General features: G+C 43.9%; 1 protein-coding gene across 1 annotated transcript in view; it reads left to right on the top strand.

Annotated features, from left to right (window-relative positions):
* gpd2 (glycerol-3-phosphate dehydrogenase 2 (mitochondrial)) overlaps window positions 1-23436 on the top strand; it is a 190055-nt gene that overhangs the window by 117450 nt on the left and 49169 nt on the right. The window contains exons 6-7 of the mRNA XM_041201033.1: window positions 11095-11258; window positions 19867-20031. Of these exons, the coding sequence (XP_041056967.1) occupies window positions 11095-11258; window positions 19867-20031 (329 nt within the window). The remainder of the gene's footprint in view (window positions 1-11094; window positions 11259-19866; window positions 20032-23436) is intronic.

Below are 23436 nucleotides of genomic sequence, written 5' to 3'. Positions count from 1 at the left end.
TGGAAAGGTGGAGTTACTGCCTGATGGCATGGTTGTGCTTGTGGCGAGGTGCCCAATGACTTTGGGGTAACCAGCAGCTTGAAGCAAGGATGTGTCATGGCTCCCAAGCTCTTCAACGTCTTCTTTGCTGCAATGCTTAAGGAACCCTCCAGAGACAGGCCTGCAAGCATCAACACAAGGTTCTGTTCAGGGAAGCTCTTCAATCTCTCCATCTGCATGCTTCCATCAAAGCCACAGAGGAAATAACAAGAGAGTTTCTTTCAGCAGATGGCTATTCCCTAGCTGCCCATAGCAAGGAAGACATCCAGACTATGGCAAACAAGTTCTCGAATGCTGCCAAAAACTTTGACCTCCAAATCAGTGCCTCCAAGGCTGAGGTTATGTTTCAATCAGCACCAGGCACACGCTATGAAGTACTAGACATAATCATTGATGGCACTAGTCTCAGGCTTGCATATCTTGATGTTGCACTCTCTAGAGATGCCACTATTTATGAAAACATCAGTGCTTGCATCCAGAAAGCAAGTTCAGCTGATGGCGGATCCCATGGTCATTTATGAACGGAGCATGGCATTAAGCTGACGACCAAAATCGAATTCTTCTAAGCTATTGTCCTTGCCACCAACATTTCCTCTAAGCTGTGTGGATACATGGATGCATGGCTGCACAGCAATTGAGTGAGCTGTGCAGGGGACAATGAGGCTGCAACCAGCGCTCCCTTTACGATGTGCAAGAAACAGGCCACGCGTAGTGAAGGAAAATTAGAGAGAACTTTTCTAACCACCCTGCTCTATGGCACCGAACCCTGGGTCTGCTATGGGCACCACATCAAAGCTTTGGAATGCATCAACCAAAGTCAACCTTCGTTCTCCTTTAAATCACTGAGCTATTCAAGATTGCCTCAGACTGTGCAGCATAGTATATTGTAAAAGCTGATGATATTGTGGTACTGCCCTCTGTTTTAGGAGGCATGAAACAACATGGTTGAGGGTGGAATCGCCCCAGATTTGCACTAAGTGCTGTAGTGGGCGGGTAAAAGAACATTGCACCTGCGCATGCATGCGCGGAAGAGTGCAGGGAACGACTCAGGGAATCCTGCCCCCCCCCCCCCCCCCCCCCCCCCCCGCCCCCCCCCACCACCGCCTGCACAGGGAATGCACAGCGCTTCCGGACGAACATCACACAGGGTGGGCCTTACTTGGCCCACCCACATAAAATGGTGGCACATCCCCGATTGGGGGCGCCGACTGGATTTGCACCCGCCCCCACACAACCCCCCCAACAGGGGGAAAATTTAGCCCCCTAAAGTTAAAATTGAAGCTCTTTTGATCATTTTGAAAGATTATCCCTTGTGCACATGGCATGTTTATGAATGCTAAGGGACCTTATTTACTTAGTGCATCCCCAGCTTATGGCTGAATAGTCCTCATACCATGCCAGAGTGATATGCTGCCAGAGCAGACCACTTGTTGAACAAATATCTGGTGTTTGCTCATTGCTTCGATGCTTGGACTATTTGGATAGGCGAAGCAGGTTTATCTTTGCAACATGATTCAAAGATACCAACACAAAGATGCCTCATCCTGAAAGATTCCTTACTCTGGAAGATGCTAAGAAAATGAAGGTCATTGATGCTCTGCAGGTAAAAATAGCACAGCAGCTTGAGAAGATGTTCCCACTTGTGTGGGAGACCAGAACTAGGAACCAGAAACATAAAGTAGTTATTCATAAATCCATTAGGGAGTTCAGAAAAAACTTTTTATCTAAAAAGTGTTAAGAATGTGGATCTCCTTTCCACAAGGAGTAGTTTAAGCAAATAGCATGGCTATATTTAAAGGAAAGCTAGATAAGTTTATGTGTGTTAAAGGAATAGAAGATATATTGATAGGATTAGATGAAAAAGGGGCAGGTACGAAGCTTGTGCAGAGCATAAGCACCAGGATAGACTGGTTGGACTGAATAGCCTATTTCTGTGCTATAAACGTCCCATAACTCAATGCAACTAGCTATTGTAATGGAGAATTTGATGTTGCAGGCTACAATGGCACTATTTGTTCATGCTTTTCTTCCAAGCACACACATGTTTATTTTGTAATTGAAATCTCCCATTTATTCCCACTTAACCGAAATTTGCTTTTTATCATCAAAGCTTTCTGTTAATTTCTGAACAAGAGTCAAAAACAGTACAGGGAAATTTGTTGGTTAGCTTTTTGTCCTGAGTCTTTATGGGCATGTTTATAGTATTTTTATTTAAGGATTTAAATTTTACACCCCTGTTTTCAAAAAAAAGGAGAGTGGGATACAACCAGCAATTACAGACCAGAGAGACTATCGACAGTGATGGTGAATCTTTTGGAGGCAATGTCCTGGGATAAAATTAATTGGTATTTGGAAAAAAATGGATCAAAAACTAAAATCAGCACAGCTTTGTTAAAGGCAAATCATGTTTGACTGACTTGATAGAGTTCTCTGATAAAGTAACAGGATAGCACTAGTAGTGCGATTGATGTTATGTATAGGGATTTGAAAAGGTGTTTGATAAAGTACTACATAATAGCCTTGTAGGAATAATAAAAGCCCATGGCTTTAAAGGGGCAGTTTTGTCATCAAGTTAGATACATAATGTCATGGCATTAATGTCATTGCACTCAAAAATTCCAGCTTAATTTTTAGAGAGGCTTTGAAGGCCTAATGAAGATTGCAGCTAGAGGAAATTACCTATGGTGATTAACTCACCTAGGGCTGTGATTAGTTTTATAGAAGGGGCCTGCTTCTAACTTGATGTCTTTAAAACTAGCAGAAAACGTCACAGAATCTCGAGTTGCGCTGAATGCATCTGTGCTTAAAATTCTGCAATCTTGTGTGCCAGTTAGGATGATATTGGGGCAATTGCACTGATAAAACCAGCACAGTTGAGCAGAACCTCAGTATATTTTTCATTTGCTGTAATCTATTTTTTGGTGGTTTTCCTTAATAAAGTTCCATATTGTCTTAAAGCACTTGTCACGTTAGTTATAATAATATGAAATGTATTTGTAACAGGATTTATTCATATCTTTGCACAATCACGCCAAAAGTCTTTCTACATTCTGTATGGGCAGAATTTTCCCTTTGGTGTGTGCGGGCTCGCCCCGCATGACCATGTGTAAAATGATGTGCGGTGACATCAGGCGAGCGTCCCGACGACGCTGCGCACCATCGCGATATTTCTTTGGTCGGGCGTGCGATGATGCCTCATGCTCACCCGCCATTAATTAATAGGCCACTTAAGGCCCTTGATTCACCAATTGACATTGATTTTTCAGCGCCAGTGCAATCTTTGGATCGATGCATGGGCGCAACAGGCAGGTGAGTAGGAGACATTCGTATAAAACTCATCCATGTGCGGGACCCCTCACTGGGGCCGCGAGTGTGCACTGTCAAGTATTTATTTTTCAAAGTTATTGAAACTTGCCTGGTGTGATCTGCAGTACCTCAAAACGCATTCCAGACGCTTTGTCTGGACTCTTCACCTTCAGGTCAGCACTCTACAGTGAGGAATATTTTCTGGGCCTGCAGGTTTTAGGAAGCCTTCCCTTAGCCTGGGAATGGGAGCTGAACTCTCCACTGGAGGCAGCTCCTCTGAGGAGGAAGGTAGGGCTAGAAGGGGAGGAGCCAGGAGTGCACATTCAGCCTTCAGGGGAGCCACCTTTGGGAGTCCAGGCGCAGGCACAAGGGGTGCAGGGCCAAGAGTTGACTAAGGCAAAAGGGGCCGCAGAAGACACCACTATCCTGCTGCCAGGGTATAAAGGCGGTGAAGCAGCTACCTCAACATGTCTGAGGGGCTCTTCAGTGCTCCGGCTCAGCTGAATGGTTGTCTGTTGGGTGACAGGAGCTATCCCCTGCAAAGGTGGCTCATGATGCCACTACGCCATCCAAGAACAGAAGCTGAGCAGCGGTACAATAGGAGCCAGGGCACCACAAGGGCTGTGTTGGAGAGAACCATTGGCCCTCTCAAGATGTGCTTCCATCTTAGGCTCACTGGATATTATGGTCACTGGGAGAGGGGCAGAGGAGCTGCCGTCCTTATCCGGAGTGCCCTGAAAGGTGCCCGCAGAGTCAACAGGCAGCTGCTGTGCCGACGTGAGGTTGCTTCAGACCTCCCTGCTCACCGTGGAGATGGGCACCGAGCTGGGAAACTTGAGGCCCAAACCATCTGCCACACTGGCAATGACCAGCTGAGGTCATTGCCGATGTGAAGGCTTGCTGGTCAGAGCGCATCCCCAGGAAGCCCTGACGGGTCTCCTGGAGGAGCCTCTCCACGAGAGTTGGACATGTCCTGCAGTTCAAACACGGCACCTAGGTGCAGCTCCTCCAGGTTGCTCCCAAACCAGTCATGTGGGACTCATTGTACCACATGCTGTGGGGGCAAAGCACATCTCTTCACCACCCTCTCAGGGTGACCTCGGCATGGCCAATATCTGCTGGCCCACCCAGCAAAGGATAAATGCCATCAATGATTCAATGCAGTCACTACACTCAGACTTGGGGTGGGGGGAGGTGGCAACAGGGGATAAGCCGACCTGCTGCGTTAAATGACCAATGCCAACATGGTACTCACCCTGCCAGAGCACAACAAGTCGTTGAATCGCTTGCGACACTGGATCCAAGTTCACTGCACCACATTGCAGGTGCTCAACACCTCCCCCACCTCCTCCCAGGCATGTTTTGTCATATGGGAGAGCCTCTTCCTCCCGCCCTGGGGAACCTGCACCTCCCGCCATGCTGTCACCTCCTTGAGAGAGCAGCAAGGCAGTCATCTGAAAAGCGAGGGGCACACTGGCCCCTCGCCCTACCTTCTGGCCTGGCCTGCCCCGATGGCCTACCCTCCGGACTTGCATGAACTTCATTGCCCCTCTGCACAGCCCTTCGCCTAGCCATTGAGAGCAGCCTTTCCGAGGCTGCCAGGGTCTTCCGTTATGCAGGCCACCGGGTCACCATTGGATCCAGCGGCCTGAGCACACCCACCGCCGCCTGCTCACGGGAGTTGTGAAGTACGCTGGGCAGGCCTTAATTGGCCCGCCCGCGTAAAATGGCGGCGCGGATCCGATCACAAGCGGCGATCGGGTCCGCTCCCACTCCACCACCCCCCTCCCGCCAACCGGAAAATTCAGCCCTATGTGTTTTCTAGCTACTTATTATGCAGATGAACATTTTAGAGTAGTTTTTCATAATTGTAAAAACCTAACAGTTTTCTTTCTTTCTACTAGTTGCTTTTCATTTTTTTCTGATTTTCATTTGACTGTTTAGCCCCTGGCTATCTTATTTCAGTCAGAAAGTGCAGCTGCCAGAACTCAGCCCCATCAATGAACAGCTATGATTTTTCTCTTTGCCATTGTCAGTATTGCGACTGACCAAGTGAATGACTTCAACAGCAATGACATTTATTTCTTGCAAGGAAAGAGAGAAATTACTTGTCCTTCATTTTGGCCCGGATGGGATTTCAAAACCAATAATGACACCAAAGCTGGCTCAAGTACAAAAGCCTAAAGGAACTTTCTCAGTATAGGATGACTGCTGCCTTGGGGAAAATGTCTTAGGCACTAGTATTCTCTAAGACTTTAAGGAATTTGGATGGATAATCCTATGTAGACTCAAAGCCACATCGAGTGGAACACAGTGATGAGCCACTGTAAACATTATGTCTGCTCCAGAGGATATTTTAAATTTCCATTTTTGAAGCAAAGGAAAGTTTAAGATGGGCCAACATGACAAAGTAAAACTTAATGGCCAGGATTTTCCAGTCATCAGGCGGGCTCAGCGGGAGCAGGCGGGGTGGTTGCGGAACCGATCACCACCTGCGATTGGCTCTGCACCGTAATTCTATGTGGGCGGGCCAATTACGGCCTGCCCTGCATGGAACGCGAGCGGTGAGCGCTACCTGTGTGGGTTGGGGGAGGAGAGAGAGTCAGGTCCAGTGCCCTTTCACGTAAGCGCGTGAAAGAGCACTTAAATCCCCCTGAAGCACAGAGCTGCCTCAAGGAGTTTGAAGCGCTTTTGAAAAAATATATAAGGACATTAAAAATTTAATGAAACATGTCCCATCTTGCGACTGTGTCACATGAGATGGGACATGTTTTTATTTCCAAATAAAGTTTTTATTTCATCACTATTAGCTTTAGGAAACCTCATCCCACTTGTGGATGAGGTTTCCTAAAAAACTTAAAGACCGCTTGGCCTTTTCTCCTGCCCGCCAACCGTAAGGTTGGACGGGCAGCATAAAATTAAACGTAATCACCTGGTTAATGGCCTTAATAGGCTTTTCAATTGTTGGCAGGCACACAGCCACACGCCAAATGTAAAATTCTGCCCAATATTTCAAAAGCAAAATGCTGCGGATGCTGGAAATCTGAAATAAAAACAGAAAATACTGGAAATACTCAGCAAGTCTGGTAGCATCTGTCGAGAAAGAAACAGAGTTAACTTTTCATCAGAACTGTGTGGATGAAATGCCACGACCTGAAATGTTAACTCCGTTTCTCTCTCTCTCCACAGATGCTGCTAGATCTGCTTAATATTTCAAATGTGATCTTTATAATACAGTATGGCAAAAGGAAATGGCAATATTTATCTTAAATAAATGTGTTCTATTTGTATGATAACTAATTTGTTATTTGTAAACATATCTAAACATATTTCCAAGGTAAGGTAGTGACTGAGCCTTTTCAGTTCAATAATAAAGCCCAAGCAAACTAGAATGTGGTTTATTTGCAAAATCTTTCTTCCTGGGTGGGAACTCAGTTTGGTTCAGTATGGTTTCCATCCTTTATATCGAAGATTTTCCCACTTCCAATGCCCAATCTGTTGAGTAAACATGTCCCCAAGCTTATGTAAGTAGGTTTGGCCGTGATGTACATTTCAGTGAAGCATGTCCACTTCTGATGTCTGTGCTGGCTTCACTAACACAGGTTGTTGTATTACTATGTGGCCTCAAAATGTGTTACTGTACTGTACCATCTCCAGAATCATTCTGTGATGAAGCCTGCCCCTCAGGCTTTGTTTCCTCATGCTAAGAGAATAGGTGATTCCTAATTTGTACTATATATGTATAATATATATTATATTATACATATATATATATATGTATATATAATATATTATATATTTAATAAAGGTACACTTATGTAGGCTGTGGAACATTAAAATTATAGTTTACAATGTCTTTGCAGCTGCATTAATTCAATTATTTGAAACTGATTAACACCAGCTTTACCATAATGCTGATCAGAAAATCTAGATCCCTGATTGTTGTGTGATAAAAAGCTCAGCCTAACTGAGTTATTTACATAAATTCAGTCCCATAAGAACTCTATGAGCAGTCATCAGTAAGGGCACAGCAACTTGAGTTGGATGAGCTGAATCTTTTCTTTCTGTGTGGAATGATCGCTGAGTGCCTTCTGCTAGGGACTTGGTGAAAATTGTAGACCCATAGGGCAGAATTTTCCCCCCATTGTGGGGGGAAGTTCAGGAGCAGGCGTGTGGAGGCGTGCCTCCGATCGGTGCCCCCAATTGGAGGCGTGCTGCCATTTCACGTAGGCGGGCCAATTAAGGCCCACCCAACGTGACGTCTGCCAGGAAGGGCTGAGCGGTCCCTGTGTGGGCAGGGTGGGGGGCATTCCGTGAGCCAAGAGTGCACTCTATCACACATGCAGGCGAAAGAGTGCATTCATCTCCCGAAATCTAAGTGCTGCCTCAGGAAGATCGGCTCCACATTAAAAAAATGTTAAAAATACAGAAACAAAATTTCCCTGACATGTTCCCCTCATGTGACACTGTCACATGAGTTGGGACATGTCCATCACTTTTAGTTACATTTTTATTAAATTTTAAAAAACCTACATGAAACCCCATCCGGCCTGTGGATGAGGCTTCATACTTGCTCTGAAGCCCGCCAGGGCCCACAGCCCAGCCCAGGTCGATTAATTAGGTCAAGTACTTTGTCAGTGGCCTCAATAGGCCATTGACAGGTCGGCGGGCGCAGAGCTCATTCAGCTGAGCCCCCGTCGATCTGAAAATTGAAACGTCGTGAGGTGACGCCGGGAGTTCGGCCCAACGTCATCCTGCATCACTTTACGCGTCAGAAATCCTGCCCATAATGTATGGCCTGAATTTTTCAGGCGGTGGGCAAACTCACCGGGGGCAGTTGCTGAGCCAATGGCCGTGCGCGATTGGCTTCGTGCCGCCATTTTACATGGACGGGCCAATTAAGGCCACCCAGCGAAAGACTCGAGCGGTAGCTAGCGATACCTGTGTGAGCGGGGGGAGGAGGGAGAGTCCAGGCCAGCGCTCTTTCGCGCATTCACATGAAAGTGCGCTTCAATCTCCCTGAGAAATGGTGCTGCTTCAGGAAGATTGAATCGCTATTGTAAGTAGTGAATAAAAGATTAAAAAATTTATTTAACATGTCCCCTCATGTTATGGGACATGTTTTTATACTTATGAAAATTTTTAAATTTAAGTAATAAAAGCTTTAGGAAACTTCATCCTGCTCATGGATGAGGTTTCCTAAAAAAACACGAAGGTGGCTTGGCGTTTTCGCCTGCCGCCAACCTTAAGGTTGGACGGGCAGCGTTAACAATTATCTTAATCAATTCTCTAATGGCCTTAATAGGCCGTTCACATATCGGCGGGTGCGCAGCCAACTCCAGCAATCACTTGCCAAACGAAACATCGCGAGACAGCGCAATGATGTTGGGTTGCACGCCCGACGTCATCATGTGTCATTCTATGTGTTGGTAAATTGGGCCTGCCCCGCACGCTGACTGAAAAATTCTGCCCATATCTTCTGCCTGTCGGGTGGGCCGGTTGGGAGCCTGTGATTGGCTGTGGCCGCCATTTTATGTGGGCAGGCCAATTAAGGCCCACCCAGCATGACGTGCGCCCGGTAGCGCTATTGGCTACCAGTGTGGGCGGGGGGAGGAGGAAGAATCGGGGACTGCGCTCTTTTGCACTTGTACGTGAAAGAGCGCAGAAATCTCCTTGAGGCATGGAGCTGTCTCAGAGAGATTAAGTTCAGTTTTAAAGTTTGAAAAGAAGAAAGAATAAAATTATTCAGGCATGTCTCTTCATGTGACAGTGACACATGAACTGGGACATGTTTATGAATTGTCAAAAGAAAATGTATTTAGTAAATAAAACCTTCATGAAACCTCATCCCGCCCGTGGATGAGGTTTCATGCAAAACGCAAAGGCCGCTTGGGCTCTTTGCCTGCCTGCCAGCCTTAAGGTTGGACGGGCAGCCCTGTCAATTGCCTAAATTGGTTCATTAATGGCCTTAACTGGCCTTTGACAGTTCAGTGTTGGCTGCGTGCCCGCCGAACAAAAGATCAGAATGACGCGTGGTGACATTGGGACGTACGCCCGATGTCACTGCACATCATTTTGCATGCCTTCGGTCTGTCCGCAAGCATGACCCAGACCTCCCTGTTGCTTGCCATTTCAACACACCACCCTGCTCTCATGCCCACATGTCCGTCCTTGGCCTGCTGCAATGTCCTAGTGAAGCGCAACGCAAACTGGAGGAAGAACACCTCATCTTCCAATTAGGCACTTTACAGCCTTCCCGACTTAATATTGAGTTCAACAACTTTAGATCATGAACTCTCTCCTCCATCCCCACCCCCTTTCCGATCCCCCTTTTTACCAATAATTTATATATATTTTTCTTTTCCCACCTACTTCCATTATTTTTAAATGTATTTCCATGCATTGTTTTATCTCTACCTTTTAGCCTATTTTGATCCCTTCCCCCCGCCTCACCCCCCATAGGGCTATCTGTACCTTGCGTGTCCTGCTTTCTACTCTTAATGTCACCTATTAACACATTTCTTAGCTAATATCACCACCATCACCACCTGTTTGTCCTTTTGTCCATGACATCTTTTGGCAAGTTCCACCTATCACTGGCCGTCTATCCAGCTCTACCTGTCCCTCCAAACCAGCTTATATTTCACCTTTCTTCTATTTTTCCTTAGTTCTGTTGAAAAGTCATATGGACTCGAAATGCTAACTGTATTCCTCTCAGCAGATGCTGACAGACCTGCTGAGTTTTTCCAGGTATTTTTATTTTTGTTTTTGTTGTGTATGAGGAACGTTAAGTTGGCAAAACTGATCAATGCAGCAACAATGTACTGATCCACCATCCAATTCTTTATCTTTCAATAGTTTTATTTGGTGGTATCACCAGCAAAGGTGAGGGCAGAAACTGGTTTTCTCGCCTTTCTCCGAAAGCTCTGCTGCATAAGTTACAGGGTTTAAACACTTGTGTTTTTACTGTGTAGGTAGGGTCAGGGCTACGGAAAGTCTATTGTAGATTTTTTAACGTAAATTCTGCCAATAAGAGGAAGATTTGAATTGGAGGTGACAATATATTTGGTAATCTAGAACATATTTACGCAATTTTATTATATTGGAGTTTGGGAAACTATTGTTTATTTCATTTGAGGCCTTCGAAGTCATGATGATGAGGTCAAATACCTTCAGGTCATATATGAATTAATGTGTCATACGGGGATTGTCATATGGATGTATTTTAAGTTTAAAATGCAATATACTTATATGATTATAAATGGAATATATACAAAAGAATTGAATAACTGGGTTTTTTAGCCAAGAGGAAGAATTCAAGTTATGCTGTATACAGAGATTAAATCAATTTGCTTCTACTTTATGTATATTAAAACTTGTCAATTTATGGCATACCAGCACCAAGGTCACGTAGAGACCCAATTCAATAGCAAATTGTAAATTGGCACGTGAGAAAATCTGTTGGGTGGCCAACCATACGTTACTTAAAAAAACTGACAAAGGTCTGCCTTTACAAAAGACTTTTATTCTTAAGACGGATGGCAACATCCCAGATTTTTAATGTTACAAAGAAATTATTTAAGAAACATAACACCTCTATGGTGGTTTTGATAATAAGGATATGTTCTGTTCTAGCAGGCACAGAATCTTTGAAACAATGCCGCAGTTCACAAAGTGCATTAAGATTTATATGCTTGTAAAGCATTTACACTCCAGTTCATCACGCTATCCTTTATTTTTATCCATTAGGTGGTGGCAGCTCCCTTATTACTGGGCTGGGATAAAGATGTACGATTTTGTGGCTGGAAGTCAGTGTTTGAGGAGCAGTTATGTCCTTACCAAGTCAAGAGCTCTGGAACTGTTCCCCATGCTGAAAGAAGATCAGCTTGTAGGAGCTATCGTTTATTATGATGGTAACAATTTTAATTTTCTTGTGTCGGAAGGGCTTTAAAAACTGTAAAAGTAGAATCAGTGAAGTAATCTTGCTGTTTGCACTTTCTTAACATTAGCTGGGATTTTAAAAAATCTATTCATTTTCAAATGCTTGAGGCTACTATTTTCAGATGTTACAGTTAATCCATGTTAAAATCTGTTGGTTCTCAAAAGTATTTGAAATCATCATTCTGGCATGTACAGGAAATGAAAGGGACAAACACCCAACAGCGTGTAACTTTTAGGGCTGGATCTCGGTTCCTAAAAACGGCTTGGTTTGGGATGGATCAGAGGTTAAAATTCAAAACTCCTGAAACAGGAAGCCAACCTGCATTCAACCCACCCACTTCACGTTTTAATCTATAAGGGGTGGATGCCAGTTGACTCAAAGGAGGTGGCTTGACCATTTAAGCAGGTTAGAGTCTGTCTGCTTTCATTTTAAGTCATTCTATTTTAAACTCAGTCATCTATGTTTCCCCAGTCCCGTGAAACTAAGAAATGGAGAATGGCTGAATCCTAAGTCTTTACAACACTGCATGTGGGCCAGAAGCAACAGGACTGTTTCTGCTTGACACAATTAAAACCCCTCTCCCCGACCACCATCAGACCCTCTCCCATCCTTGACTGTAGCCTTGTGCTGTAGGTTTCCTTGCCCAACCGGCCTCCAGCCTGTCAGTCAGACTGGCTGCAGGTGAGAAACCGACAGGAAAAACGTTTAAAAGCAACCTCCTCTTAAAAACCACAGAACGTTTGGAAAATGCATCCTTCAGGGTTTCCCTACCTTAAAACAGCTCACCCCCATGCCACCCACCCCTTGCCTTCCCCCGGTCAAAATCCAGGCCTTAGGCTCTACAGCTGGGAAGAGCCAGTCTATTATAAAAACATAAGCAAAACTGCCATGGTAATTAGCAGATTTCTAAAGAGCTTTTAATGCAGTTGTGGGCTTATCAGTCATGAGGCGGGGCTAGTATAAGAAAACAGAACTATGAACAAAATTTCAGAATGTTACCATTTGGATAAAGTATTTTGGGTAATAAAAACCTATTTCTGATGTCTAGCAAACTGTTTTAAATGCAGGTTATGAATTATTAACTTAATTATAGTTTTAGTGCCGCCTTCTTCCAAGAATATTACTGAAAAATTGGATAATCTGTTTAGAAAGCAAGCTCTAAATAATGAGCCACAGTGTCATATCTGCCAGTACAAATTGAACTGATGATACTAAACATCGCTGTGCTGAAAAGCATACCCCATTACCACAGTAGGGTAGATAAATTCCCACCAGAATATTCCTTAGATTGTTTACAGGCCAGAAAATGGTGTTGCAGGACCCAAGGAAACAATTTTCAAATTGAGTAGAAATAAGAATAGATACATGGAGGTAGAAATTCAACAGTACTTGCACACTCAAACAAACAAAATACAGCACACCATTGTGTCTGCTCAAATTTTCTTCTATCTCCATTTTTAAAAAAAATTGTCTATCAAAACATATGACAGGAGGTTGTCCAAGCCTGGGACTTTTGCCAAATAAGTGACAATTGCAGAATGCACTAATCGGAGGTGGGCCTCCAGCAGGATGAGTGAACCATTCCCAGGATTTCATCCTCCTGAAGGACACAGTGCAAGGCAGCCCTCCAGGATGCTGGCCCTAGCCTGCTGAAAGTTAATTGAACTGTTTTGTATATTTGAGTAACAAGCAGTCCTGAGTCCATTCCCTTTTTGATCATTTGGTACCAAGACAGAATACCTATTACAGCTTTCCCATATAAAGCTGCATTTCGTATTTGTATATAGTTGTAAGTTGCCATTTTTTAAAGAGTTTTGTGTTGATAAAGATTCATACTGAAATTATTAATGTAAACAATGTTGTCATTGCAGTATCTGTAGTAACTACATAAAAATAAATCTTTTTTAGTGCTGTCAAGTCATTAAGGAATGGAGCACTCTCCATTTGGGCACCCAAAGCCAACATCAGCAGCAACTTGCATTGCACCTTTAACAGATAAAATGCCATAAGATGAGAAAAAAATCAGTGTTGAACAAAATAAAAAGCAAGGTTAGGATGGGTGAGACAAACTTAGTCAAAGAGATGAGAGTTAAAGAGGGCTTTAAAGGAAAAGAAGGGAAGTGGAGAGGTTTAAAGAGGGAATTCCAGAGCATGAAGCTGAGTAGCTGAAGGCACAGGAACAATAACAACTTATATTTATGTTGTGCTTTTAACATAATAAAATGTCCCATGAGCATTATAAAACAAAATTTGACACCTAGCCACATAAGGAGCTATTAGGTAACATCACCAAATGCTTGGTCAAAGAGGTAGGCTTTAAGGAGTATCTTAAAGGATGAAAGCAAGGTGGAAAGGTGTAGGGTGGAAAGTCCAGAACTTAGGGCCTCGGCAACTAAGGACACAGCATGGTTGAGCGATTAAAATCAGGATGCTCAAGGGGCCAGAATTAGATGAGTGCAGATATCGTGGAGGGTTGTGAGGCTGAAGAAATTACAGAGATAGGGAGGGGCAAGGACGTGGAGGGAATTGAAAACAAAGATGAGAATTTTAAAATCAGGGTGTTACTTGATTGGGAACCAGTGTAGGTAAGCACAGAAGTGATGGAGAATGAGACTTGGTTCGAGTAAGTTCACAGACAGCAGAGTTTTGGACGACCTCAAATTTATGGAGGGTAGAATGTGAAAGACTAGCCAGACGTGTGCTGGAACAGTTAAGTCTAGAGGTAACAAAGGGCTTCAGCAACAGGAGGTGAACTGAAGCTGGGGCAAAATCAGGTAATGTTACAGAGATGGAAAGAGGTGGTCTTAGTGATGGTGCAGATGTGTGGTCGGTTACTTAACTTGGGGTGAGAAATTACACCAAGGTTTTGAATTGTTTAGTTCAGTCTCAGCCATGTGCAAGTAAGAGAGATGGAGTCTGTAACGGAGGTACTGAATTTGGGGCAGGAACCGAAGACAATGGCCCCAATCTTCTGAGAAGCGACAATGATTGTCGGATTTCCACTGCCCTTGAAAATTCCCCTGACTCAATGCTGCTGTTGTTTCTTCCGTGATCTTCTGATCCTGGCTTTCACAGAAATGTGCAGTGCAGTTTCCCTCAGGGAACTTGTTTGGAGTGGAGTCGAGACAGGGAAAGGCAGGACATGCCCTCTTTTTATAACACTAGCTACCATATGGTAAGTTTAAGGGTCCATTCTTAATTTTCGTGAGTGGCTGAGTAATTGAAGGGTTGGATGGGTCAGGAGGATAAGTGGGCAGGTGGGTGAGGTGCTGTGGTGGGTGAGGTGGTAGGTCGGGTTGGGGGTCTGGTAGTTGGATGGTTGGAAGGGGTAGTTGGGTGGTCAGGAACAGAGGTCTACTTGGGCTGGGGGGGGTGTAATTGGGTAGGGTCAGGTGTAGTCGGGTCGGGGTGTTAGGTAGCTGGAAGGGGTAATGGTGCCGGGGGGGGTGCATTCAGGGTGTGATGGGGGTTATCAGTTGTGTAGTTACTCGGATGTTAAACTAGGTTTTAATCTGCCTATCATTTTGCGGATAATTACCTAGGTAAGTACTATAGAACTGGCTGAAGTCTCTGACCTAGCTCAGTTGGAAACATTTGCTCAGGGTCCCAGGGAGCAGGGACGCCCATCGGAGGTTTAAATTTCCCAGACAACTCCCACGTAGGTGCGCACATCAGGACTTCCACTTCCTGACATGCATCTTCAGCCATACGTCTGGTCTCTGACAATCCAAAGACCTGAAGATTTGGCCCCTTGGCTTCAACCTTGCCGCTATTTAATTGGAGAAAATTGCTGCTGATCTAGTACTGGATGTCAGATAAGCAGTCTGACAATTGCAGCTATAAACGGTGGAGCAACAAAATGCACATCAAATGATCAGCATCAAATGTTGAAGGTCTGAATAGACAAGAGTGTGGCCATGAATTGATTTGAGGCATTGGGAAATCAGGAGGAAATGTGTGTCAGTGAAGATAGGGATGATGGGTGAGTGGAAGTTAGTGTGAGATAGGAAATCTGGAACTGATTTTTCGATGAGCTGTGGTGTGTAGACAATGGGAATCCAGCCAGAAGAGCACTGAAATAATCAAATCTCTTGGTTGCAACGATGTAATTGAGGGTTTTGGTGTGGATTGATTGAGAAGGGCGGAAGTGTATGATGTTTTACAGGTGAAACCCTGTCGTAATTGTGATGGACAAGATTTGAGCTAGAAACTCTGTTTAACAGGACACTGAAGTTGGGAACTGTTTGATTCAGTGGCCGTGTAGATAGATAAAGTTGGGGGCAAGAGCACGGATTTTGTGACTTAAGACAGTAGCTTTGCTCTCCCCAGTGTTTAACTTGAGCAAATTATGATTCGCCTTAAGACTGGATGTAGGATAAAGTACTCTCATAGCACAGGCGCAATGGAAGGGTTAGAAGAAGTGGTGGATGTAGACTTGGATGCCATTACCATATAGGTGGAAACTGACACCAAGGCCTGAAATCCCTCCCGGGTCAGGAACGCAGAGTCAGGAAAATTACTGGCTCCACAAACCCAACACGGGATAAAGTGTCTTGGATAGTTGTATGTTCGTTCCAGGGGGTGGGTGTTGACAAGAGTCATGCTTGCCACTCATGGAAAGAGTTCAGAGGTAGCCACACAGGCTGCCAGGTGCAGAGGCAGATTATACAAAAGGCTAGTCTCGGTGCTCTGGCATTTTGTTCCAACTGTAAAAAAACCCGAAAAACAGCCTTCTAGCCAGCTAAACACCCATCAAATCCTCTCACCCCCTCCACACACTCTGCATGCCCCATCCATGCCAACTCATGCCATACATACCCCACCCACTCCTGTGGCCCCTCATACCCTCCATGCCAACCTATGCTGCTCTACCCACCCCCATGACTCTAATAGCCTCCATGCCAACTTATGCCCCTCTCACCATCCCCATGGCCCTTTATAGCCCCTAGGCAAACTTAGTGCCAACAATGCCCCCATCACTCTTTGCCCTTATGCCCCCCCATGCCAACAGACCCAGTATCCACCATGAGAAGATCTCAGGACCCATGATGAGATGAAATAAGAAAGTTCTAAGTGTCTATTGATGAATTCACTATTTTAAGAAAGCACTCTCATTGATAAAAACCCATTCAATACATTTATATCCTTTCAACTATGTAATCCCTTATAATAAGCATTTGTATTCATAGCCTTCACATCAAAGGCTTTATAAGCATTTTGAATTGACAGACATCCCACTGTGATAATGATAGGTTGTGAAATCAGTCATGCATAGCACAAATCCTATAATGAGAGCCCTCAGGCTTATGTCAGCAAACAGAGTGAAATAGCAAGCACTGATTTTTAAAAAAAAAACTGCAGCCTTTTTTATTTAAAGGCTGGGAGATTTAAATGCCTTATCAGCTTTGACAGTTCCCATGACAACTTGACAATTCCAATGAGCTTCACAGTTTCAATGAGTTTATCCACTTTTTCATGCATATTCGTGTCTGCTTTTAACAATCCCAAAGGACAATTGACCTCTCCCAAAGGGCACCTTGCCTCCCCCAAAGGGCACCTTACCTCCCCCAAATAACTTCACAGAGTTTACACCTTCCCCTGTTAAGCCTGAAGTGCACAAATTGTATTTCCCACTCCTTTCTTTTGAAAATCAAATCTGCCTCTGTGAACCATGGATGTGCGAATTACGATTCCCCCCTTGCGAAAATGTTGGTTTTGGGGTGGGAGTCAGGGTTCGGTCCTCTGGTGCTATTTTGGCTCAGCTGGAGACCTTCTTTATTGTGATGAAAATTCAGGCCCAACCTGCAGATAGTATCACTCCTAGGTCAGGTATAATACATTTAAATGCAGAGTAATTGTTTTTCCATTCTGCTGCAACCTCAGAGAAACATTCCCCCGTTGGATCAATGTAGATTTCTTCCCTCTTTCTTTCAAATCTACCCAGCGGCCTTAAGAAAGCCACCAAGTGTTGAATTAGCATTTTTCTATAAGCTAATGTCCACTAAGAACTAGAACAAAACTACCCAAACTCATTTTACGACTGAGGAGATTAGCACACGCAAGATTTAATGGCCTCTTTCTGCGCCTTAACTTTGGTTCTAAAATTACACAGGAGCAACGACTGACAGGAAGTCAAGTGGGCTGTGAGTAAAAATAAAGGAAGCCAATTGTGTAGATGACTTTTTAGATGTATGCTGTCAGTGGCCCAGTTATCTAATGTGCCCATGCGATCCAGTGTGCCTGGTGCAAGGAAATCTTCCCATTTTAGTCTCAATTGGATTTGAACTCTGGTACCATGGGTGAAGGACCAATACCTAATCCATTGCACCTGGATTAATTCAAGCTTTCACAGAAAACTTCAAATTCAAGCCACAATATTCACAGGCCAGAGACTAATGCAAGAATCTACTGCAGGGTAGATGTGCTCTATGTTGGCATAAGAAAAGCAAACCATATGTTAGTTGTTAGCCTGGGTGTATACAGCATGTCCCATTTATTCAAGGTTTCCTTTGTAGCCGCAAACTCACTACTTTGTTTCTTAGGGGTACTTGTCAGACTTCATTTAACATTTGTTGATATCTGGATTCTCTTGGAAGGCAAAAAGGCAACATATTTTTTTTATGGAATGTGACTGAAATCTGAGCAGTGATCTGTCAGATTCATTCATGCAACTGAAGGAATATTGAAGAAGACACATTACTTGGAAGCCATGGCAAGGCTTCTTGGTATTTGGATGCGCTTTTCTTGGTAGATCAGTTGTTTATGCACTGTATGATGTGGGGCTTAAGCAATCTTACAAGACAGTCTTCTTGTGTTTGTCAGGAAATATATTCCTGTGCTTAGATATGTGCATTGGAGCCTTTAGGTTGTCTTCTTGTAAGAAAACAGGAGCACTTTGCATTCCACAACAGTTCACTAGCCCAGAGGAGCCATCCCCACAAGCATGCAGATGATAACTGTGTCTCCCGCTGTACCTGCAACAATTTAATTGGACAAGTCAGCCCAGTCAAGCATTGCAAACTCATGACTTGGAGACATGAAATTCACTGTCATTATTGTCCCTGTCATTTTAGATCGTTTTATTCCAGTGGAGAATTTTCTTCACTTCAATGCACACTCTTCCTTTAGGAAATGGGGATTATGGCTGGGGTTGGGGTGGGGGCAGGACACTGAACTATGCTTACCTCAGGGGGAGCCACAGATTAAATTGGCTTTGCTCACTGACTTGATGGTTGTGTGTGTAGCTGCACTATATATTTTGTTAGAGAGCTGCATGAGAAATCCTGGCTATCTAGTTTATTGAACCTTTAAATATCCTCAGTTTTATTTATTTAACAAGATTACTTGTTCGAATAGTTGCCACTTGAAGACCAGAGGTTAACAATTCGCGTTTTCTGGAAAAGAACAAAGCTCGTAGGTTACAAGGTTTATTATTTTAATTGGATAGTAGTGTAAAATACAAAAAAAATAGTTGTGATTTTAGTTTGAATCTATACATGATAATTGCTTATGAGTTGCTGAACAAACTCACAATTTCAGCATTGAAGAATAAAATGATTTTGTTGTCATTGTTTTATTGTATTTGTGGAGCAAATGTTAAGAGGATTTATGCACATTTTGCATATGTTTTAATTCTAGTTCACATACATACCTTGTGTACTACATAGCAGAAAGGATTATGAATAAACTTGAGCGAATTTTAAAAAGCTATATAACAAATTACAACTGGTTTAACAGAAAAACTGGGTCAAGCTAAATATGTATAGTCCAATTAAACATTTATTTCTGTTCTGAATTAGTAACTGTGGAAATGATTTTATGCCCCGCATGCTAACCAAGTATGGCAGCAGTTAGTATTGCTGGCACTAGATTGCAAAAACTGTCCCTCATCTTTCTTGAGACGGTTGGTAAAATTACTATTAGCTTGTGGTAGCATTAACCTTACTACCAGTTACCTAGCCCCTAGTTATTATAAATTCAGGGCACACAGAGTCTGTGCCCCTGCAATGCAGAACAATTTTGCTCACAGCACAACATTCATGATTTTAACTTTAGTCGCAATAATAAATAGAGAAATCCCTCAAGATACCAACATTAAATGTGATTAATCATCTCTACTCTCCATCCTCTTTTACCAGGGATTTTTCTGTAATAAATCTTTAATGATATACATAAGAATGACTTCCTAATGAAATCAGGCTTTGTTCATTTTTCACCTTTTTAAAACCTTTGCTTTAAATTGAAGAACTTATAACCTTTGACTTGGGAGATAGATCACCACTGGTTTTCTAAAACAGTTGAAGAATTTATACATGAATCAGAGTACCAAGATATTTCTTACCAAAATCCTTTCATGTTGTGTAGCTTACAGGGAATGTTAATTAACACTGTTGGGGCCTTTAAAGTGGTGAGTGCTGTAAATTAGTCTTAGAATTAGTATTCTAAGTCTTGGCTGAAAATGAGATATATTAAATCTGACAGGGACAGATGTGACAGATCTGTTCTGACACACTTCCATACCACAAGTCAGTGGCTTGAGGTGACTCATGTCCTCCCTCGGAATCTGTCCCCTGCTGCAGGACAACACAACGATGCACGAATGAACCTTAGTATCGCTCTGACTGCTGCCAGGTATGGTGCTGCCATAGCCAATTACGTTGAAGCGGTGAGCCTACTGAAAAACAAAGATCCGGACACCGGTAAAGAATATGTATGTGGTGCCAAATGCAGGAATGTTGAAACAGGTATGTACATGTCACCTTAAAGAATGTTAACTGCCTCAATACCAGTGCCATTATTTTACTTTTTGAAATAGATGGGTCATTTTAAGGGCATTGAACTCAATTTTTATTTAGTTTATTTAACACAAATGCATCCCATAGATGAAGGCATTGAGGTACATGTGTAAATGACACTAAGCAGGTGTTGATATTCAAATTGTAAATGAAATTTTGAACCCACCCTGACATAAATTTTTGCCTGAAGTTTGGAGCTGTACCCAGGTGTGATTTTACTTCTTGGAAAATAGCTGCCAAATTTGGATTGCACAATAAACATAACTATATATGAAAACATATGCCCCAAAGTGTTTTGCAACGAAGGAATTATTACGTTGCTGTTCCTCCTGACCCCGCAAAGGAAATTTATTTCACTTACCTGAAGGCTTATTATATCCTTCCCAAAGGCTGCTAACCTGTCTCAGCCTGGTAGGAAAACCATAGCGGCTTTCACACATGGGACCCTATTAAAATGTCACTAGAGTCCTTTTGATACCCTAATTAGGATTTATGAATGAGGCTATCAGCTGAATCCAATGTGTTCCCTATCTGTCCCCAAAACTGGTTGTGGTAGAATGGGAGAGTGGCAGCAGCAAGGGGAAAATGGAACTGTTCCATTTTCACTGCTTGTCCAATCTGTCCCTGCCTCATGGGGAGACTTAAAGTTTGCCATGCCCAAGTGTTTCAACTTGTACACTTGGTGATGGCAAAGGTACCCAGGCTCCTGCTTCTGATTGCTACCCTTGTCTGGATAGCATGCATGAGTGGTTGTTGACTGAGGTGAGAAACCAGCTTAACAATGAAGTTCCCCACAATGCTGACAGTTGTTGCCTTGACCCACGAGAAAGAGTGGACACGTGGGCAAACTACCCAAAGGTTCATAGCACCTGTGGAACAATAACCCAGAAATCGATGGTTCAAGAAAGATGGGGAGGAAGAAAACCTAGTAGCATAAAGCAATAATCTCTAACTTTAGTTACATGGATGTCAGCAGAAACTAATTATGACTCCTCATTGCGAGCGTAAAAGGAATAAAATCCTGCTTCAAGAAATGGTCGAAGCAAAAACATAAATCTGCTATTTCAGGTGTCATTCAGAAATTCTGCAGTGCTGTAAAGAACTAATCTTATCCTGTTCCACCTATTTCCCTTGTTCAGCATCTTCGACCCATCCACCCCATTATGTCTTCTTTGTATTTTGAACAGCTGTATTTTTTTAAAACTACATAAGCAAAGTGAGAAATTCTAGCACTATTGTGAGGGTTGGGGTGATGGGAGAGTCCTAAATTGCACCCAATGGACTTGTTCCAGTTTTAATGGAGGTGTTTTAGGGCAGGTGAATAACTGGCTCTCAAGAGTTGGACCCATAATTTAAATTCATAAATGAGGCTGCTGCCTCAAATTTTAGTAGGCTTTTAAATTTAGCGCCTGTAGGCTGGATTTCCCAGAGCTCTTGGGAATACAGCAGTTGAAAGGAGGCAAGAACAGCTGGATCCGGTAGGCAAGTGCCTTTCCAGCACTGCTTGTGGTCCAGGAGTGGTTCCCCTCCCTTGTCCCCATAGCCCCTTAAGCTAACCTGCATCTTTTCCTGCAGTCAGCCAACACACCCCCAACTCAATATCCTCTCCTCAACCCACCACCCCTGCCCAAGCTTTTCCAATTTCATTTGATCAATCTAGCTGGTTGGTTAACGTAAGTATAAAAAAAATGGGAAGCCGCCATAACATTCAGCAAGCTGACATCCTTTCATCTGCGAGAGATGATAGGAATGCAGAATCAGAACTTTGATGAAGTCAGATGAGATCATGGGCACTTCTTTTGATGGCTGAACAAGCCAATTCTGGAAAGATAAAGTCTGTTACAAGTGCCACGTGTGAAGTTGTCCCTTGCATGTGATGCTGGATGGTCTCTGACATCTGCTTTGGAGCTTCTGAAGCTACATGTCACCATGATAGCAAACTACTGCCCACAGTTGATGTCGCCTCCATTTGCTTCAATCGTCAGCTAGAGTTATCCACTTGTCGTGATTGAGGTTGAGGGCATTCATGTCCCTTTTGACAGCATCCTTGAATTGGAGCCCTGAGCACCTGGCTGGTCCCTTGGAACAGGACATCTCCCTGCATTGCATATCCTTGAGGATGTGGCCATTTTCCATCCTGTGGACATGCCCAAACCAACAAAGCTTTCTTTGCTTGAATAGCATGAGAAAGCTAGGCATATTTGCCCTAAAAGGAACTGCTTCATTGGTGAATTTGTCATTCCATGTGATACCAAGAATGTGCCATAGACATCAAAGATGGAAGTTATTGAGCCTTTGTTTTTGGTGCGACATCCATGTTAACCAAGTTTCCGGGTTCCCTGTAAATATCAAGGCTACAGCCTTTGCCACACAGTGGGTGGAATTTTCCCAAATTTGCATTGTGTGGTAGGGGGCAGATAAAAAGACGTCGGTGGGTTTTCATGCTGTATCGTCCTGAACCCGCCTCATTATTTATGCACTCCCGGGAAACATGCCGTTTCCATGGCGGGTGGGCTCCTACTCGTCAGCCCGCCATCACCCTGCTGCTGCATCATGCCGGATGCCATGTTTAAATTCTAGCCGCAAGCACACATCTCAGTGCTTCCAGCTTATCACTGCTGCACAGAAGACATGGCCCTGAAACTGAAGAAGACTACAGCCCCAAGGTTCAGTGATGCTTCTCTCGAGCGACATTTGGATGCCGTGGAGGCCCGCCAGGACGTCCCCTACCCCCGCTATGGTCGCAGGATGGGCAGCAACAGCACTAACCCGGATTGGGAGGCGGTGGCAGCAATGGTCAGTGCCAATGCCTTGCAAAAGAGGCTAGCACCCAGTGCCACAAGAGGATGAATGATCTCCTCCGTTCTGCCAAGGTAAGTCACTCTTCTCATCACTCAACTCACACACTCACAAACCCATCACACATCCACAGGGCCCGTACTTACTGCCAGTGCAAGGGACATCACCATTTACTCTCTCAAACTCACTGTCATTGCCCTCATCCCATTCCATGGGACCTTTCACCACCCACACAGGCCAGGCATACTTATCATCTGGCCTGGTAGACATCCTGCTTATACTTTCTCCATATCTATCCATGCAGGACAAGCTGGCACGGAACAAGAGAGAGAGGTGGCAGAATGCCCGAAATCAAGGCCCTCACGGACTTTGAAATCAGAGCCATCCAGCTGGCCGGTGAGGATCTGGACTGGTCCTGTGCTGATGTTGAGGTTGGCGCTGCTCTTCCAAGTGAGCACCTAGCAGTGCAACATCCAGCAGAAAACCATGCTGTGAGTCTTGTGTCCTCTTTTTCAGGCCACTGCCATGCACTAATTACCTCCCCTTGCTTTCGCA

This window comes from Carcharodon carcharias, chromosome 12 (assembly GCF_017639515.1).
Source record: "Carcharodon carcharias isolate sCarCar2 chromosome 12, sCarCar2.pri, whole genome shotgun sequence".
Lineage (NCBI taxonomy): Eukaryota > Metazoa > Chordata > Chondrichthyes > Lamniformes > Lamnidae > Carcharodon > Carcharodon carcharias.
Note: the sequence above shows the minus strand (reverse complement) of the source record. Positions and strands in the feature narration are given on the sequence as shown.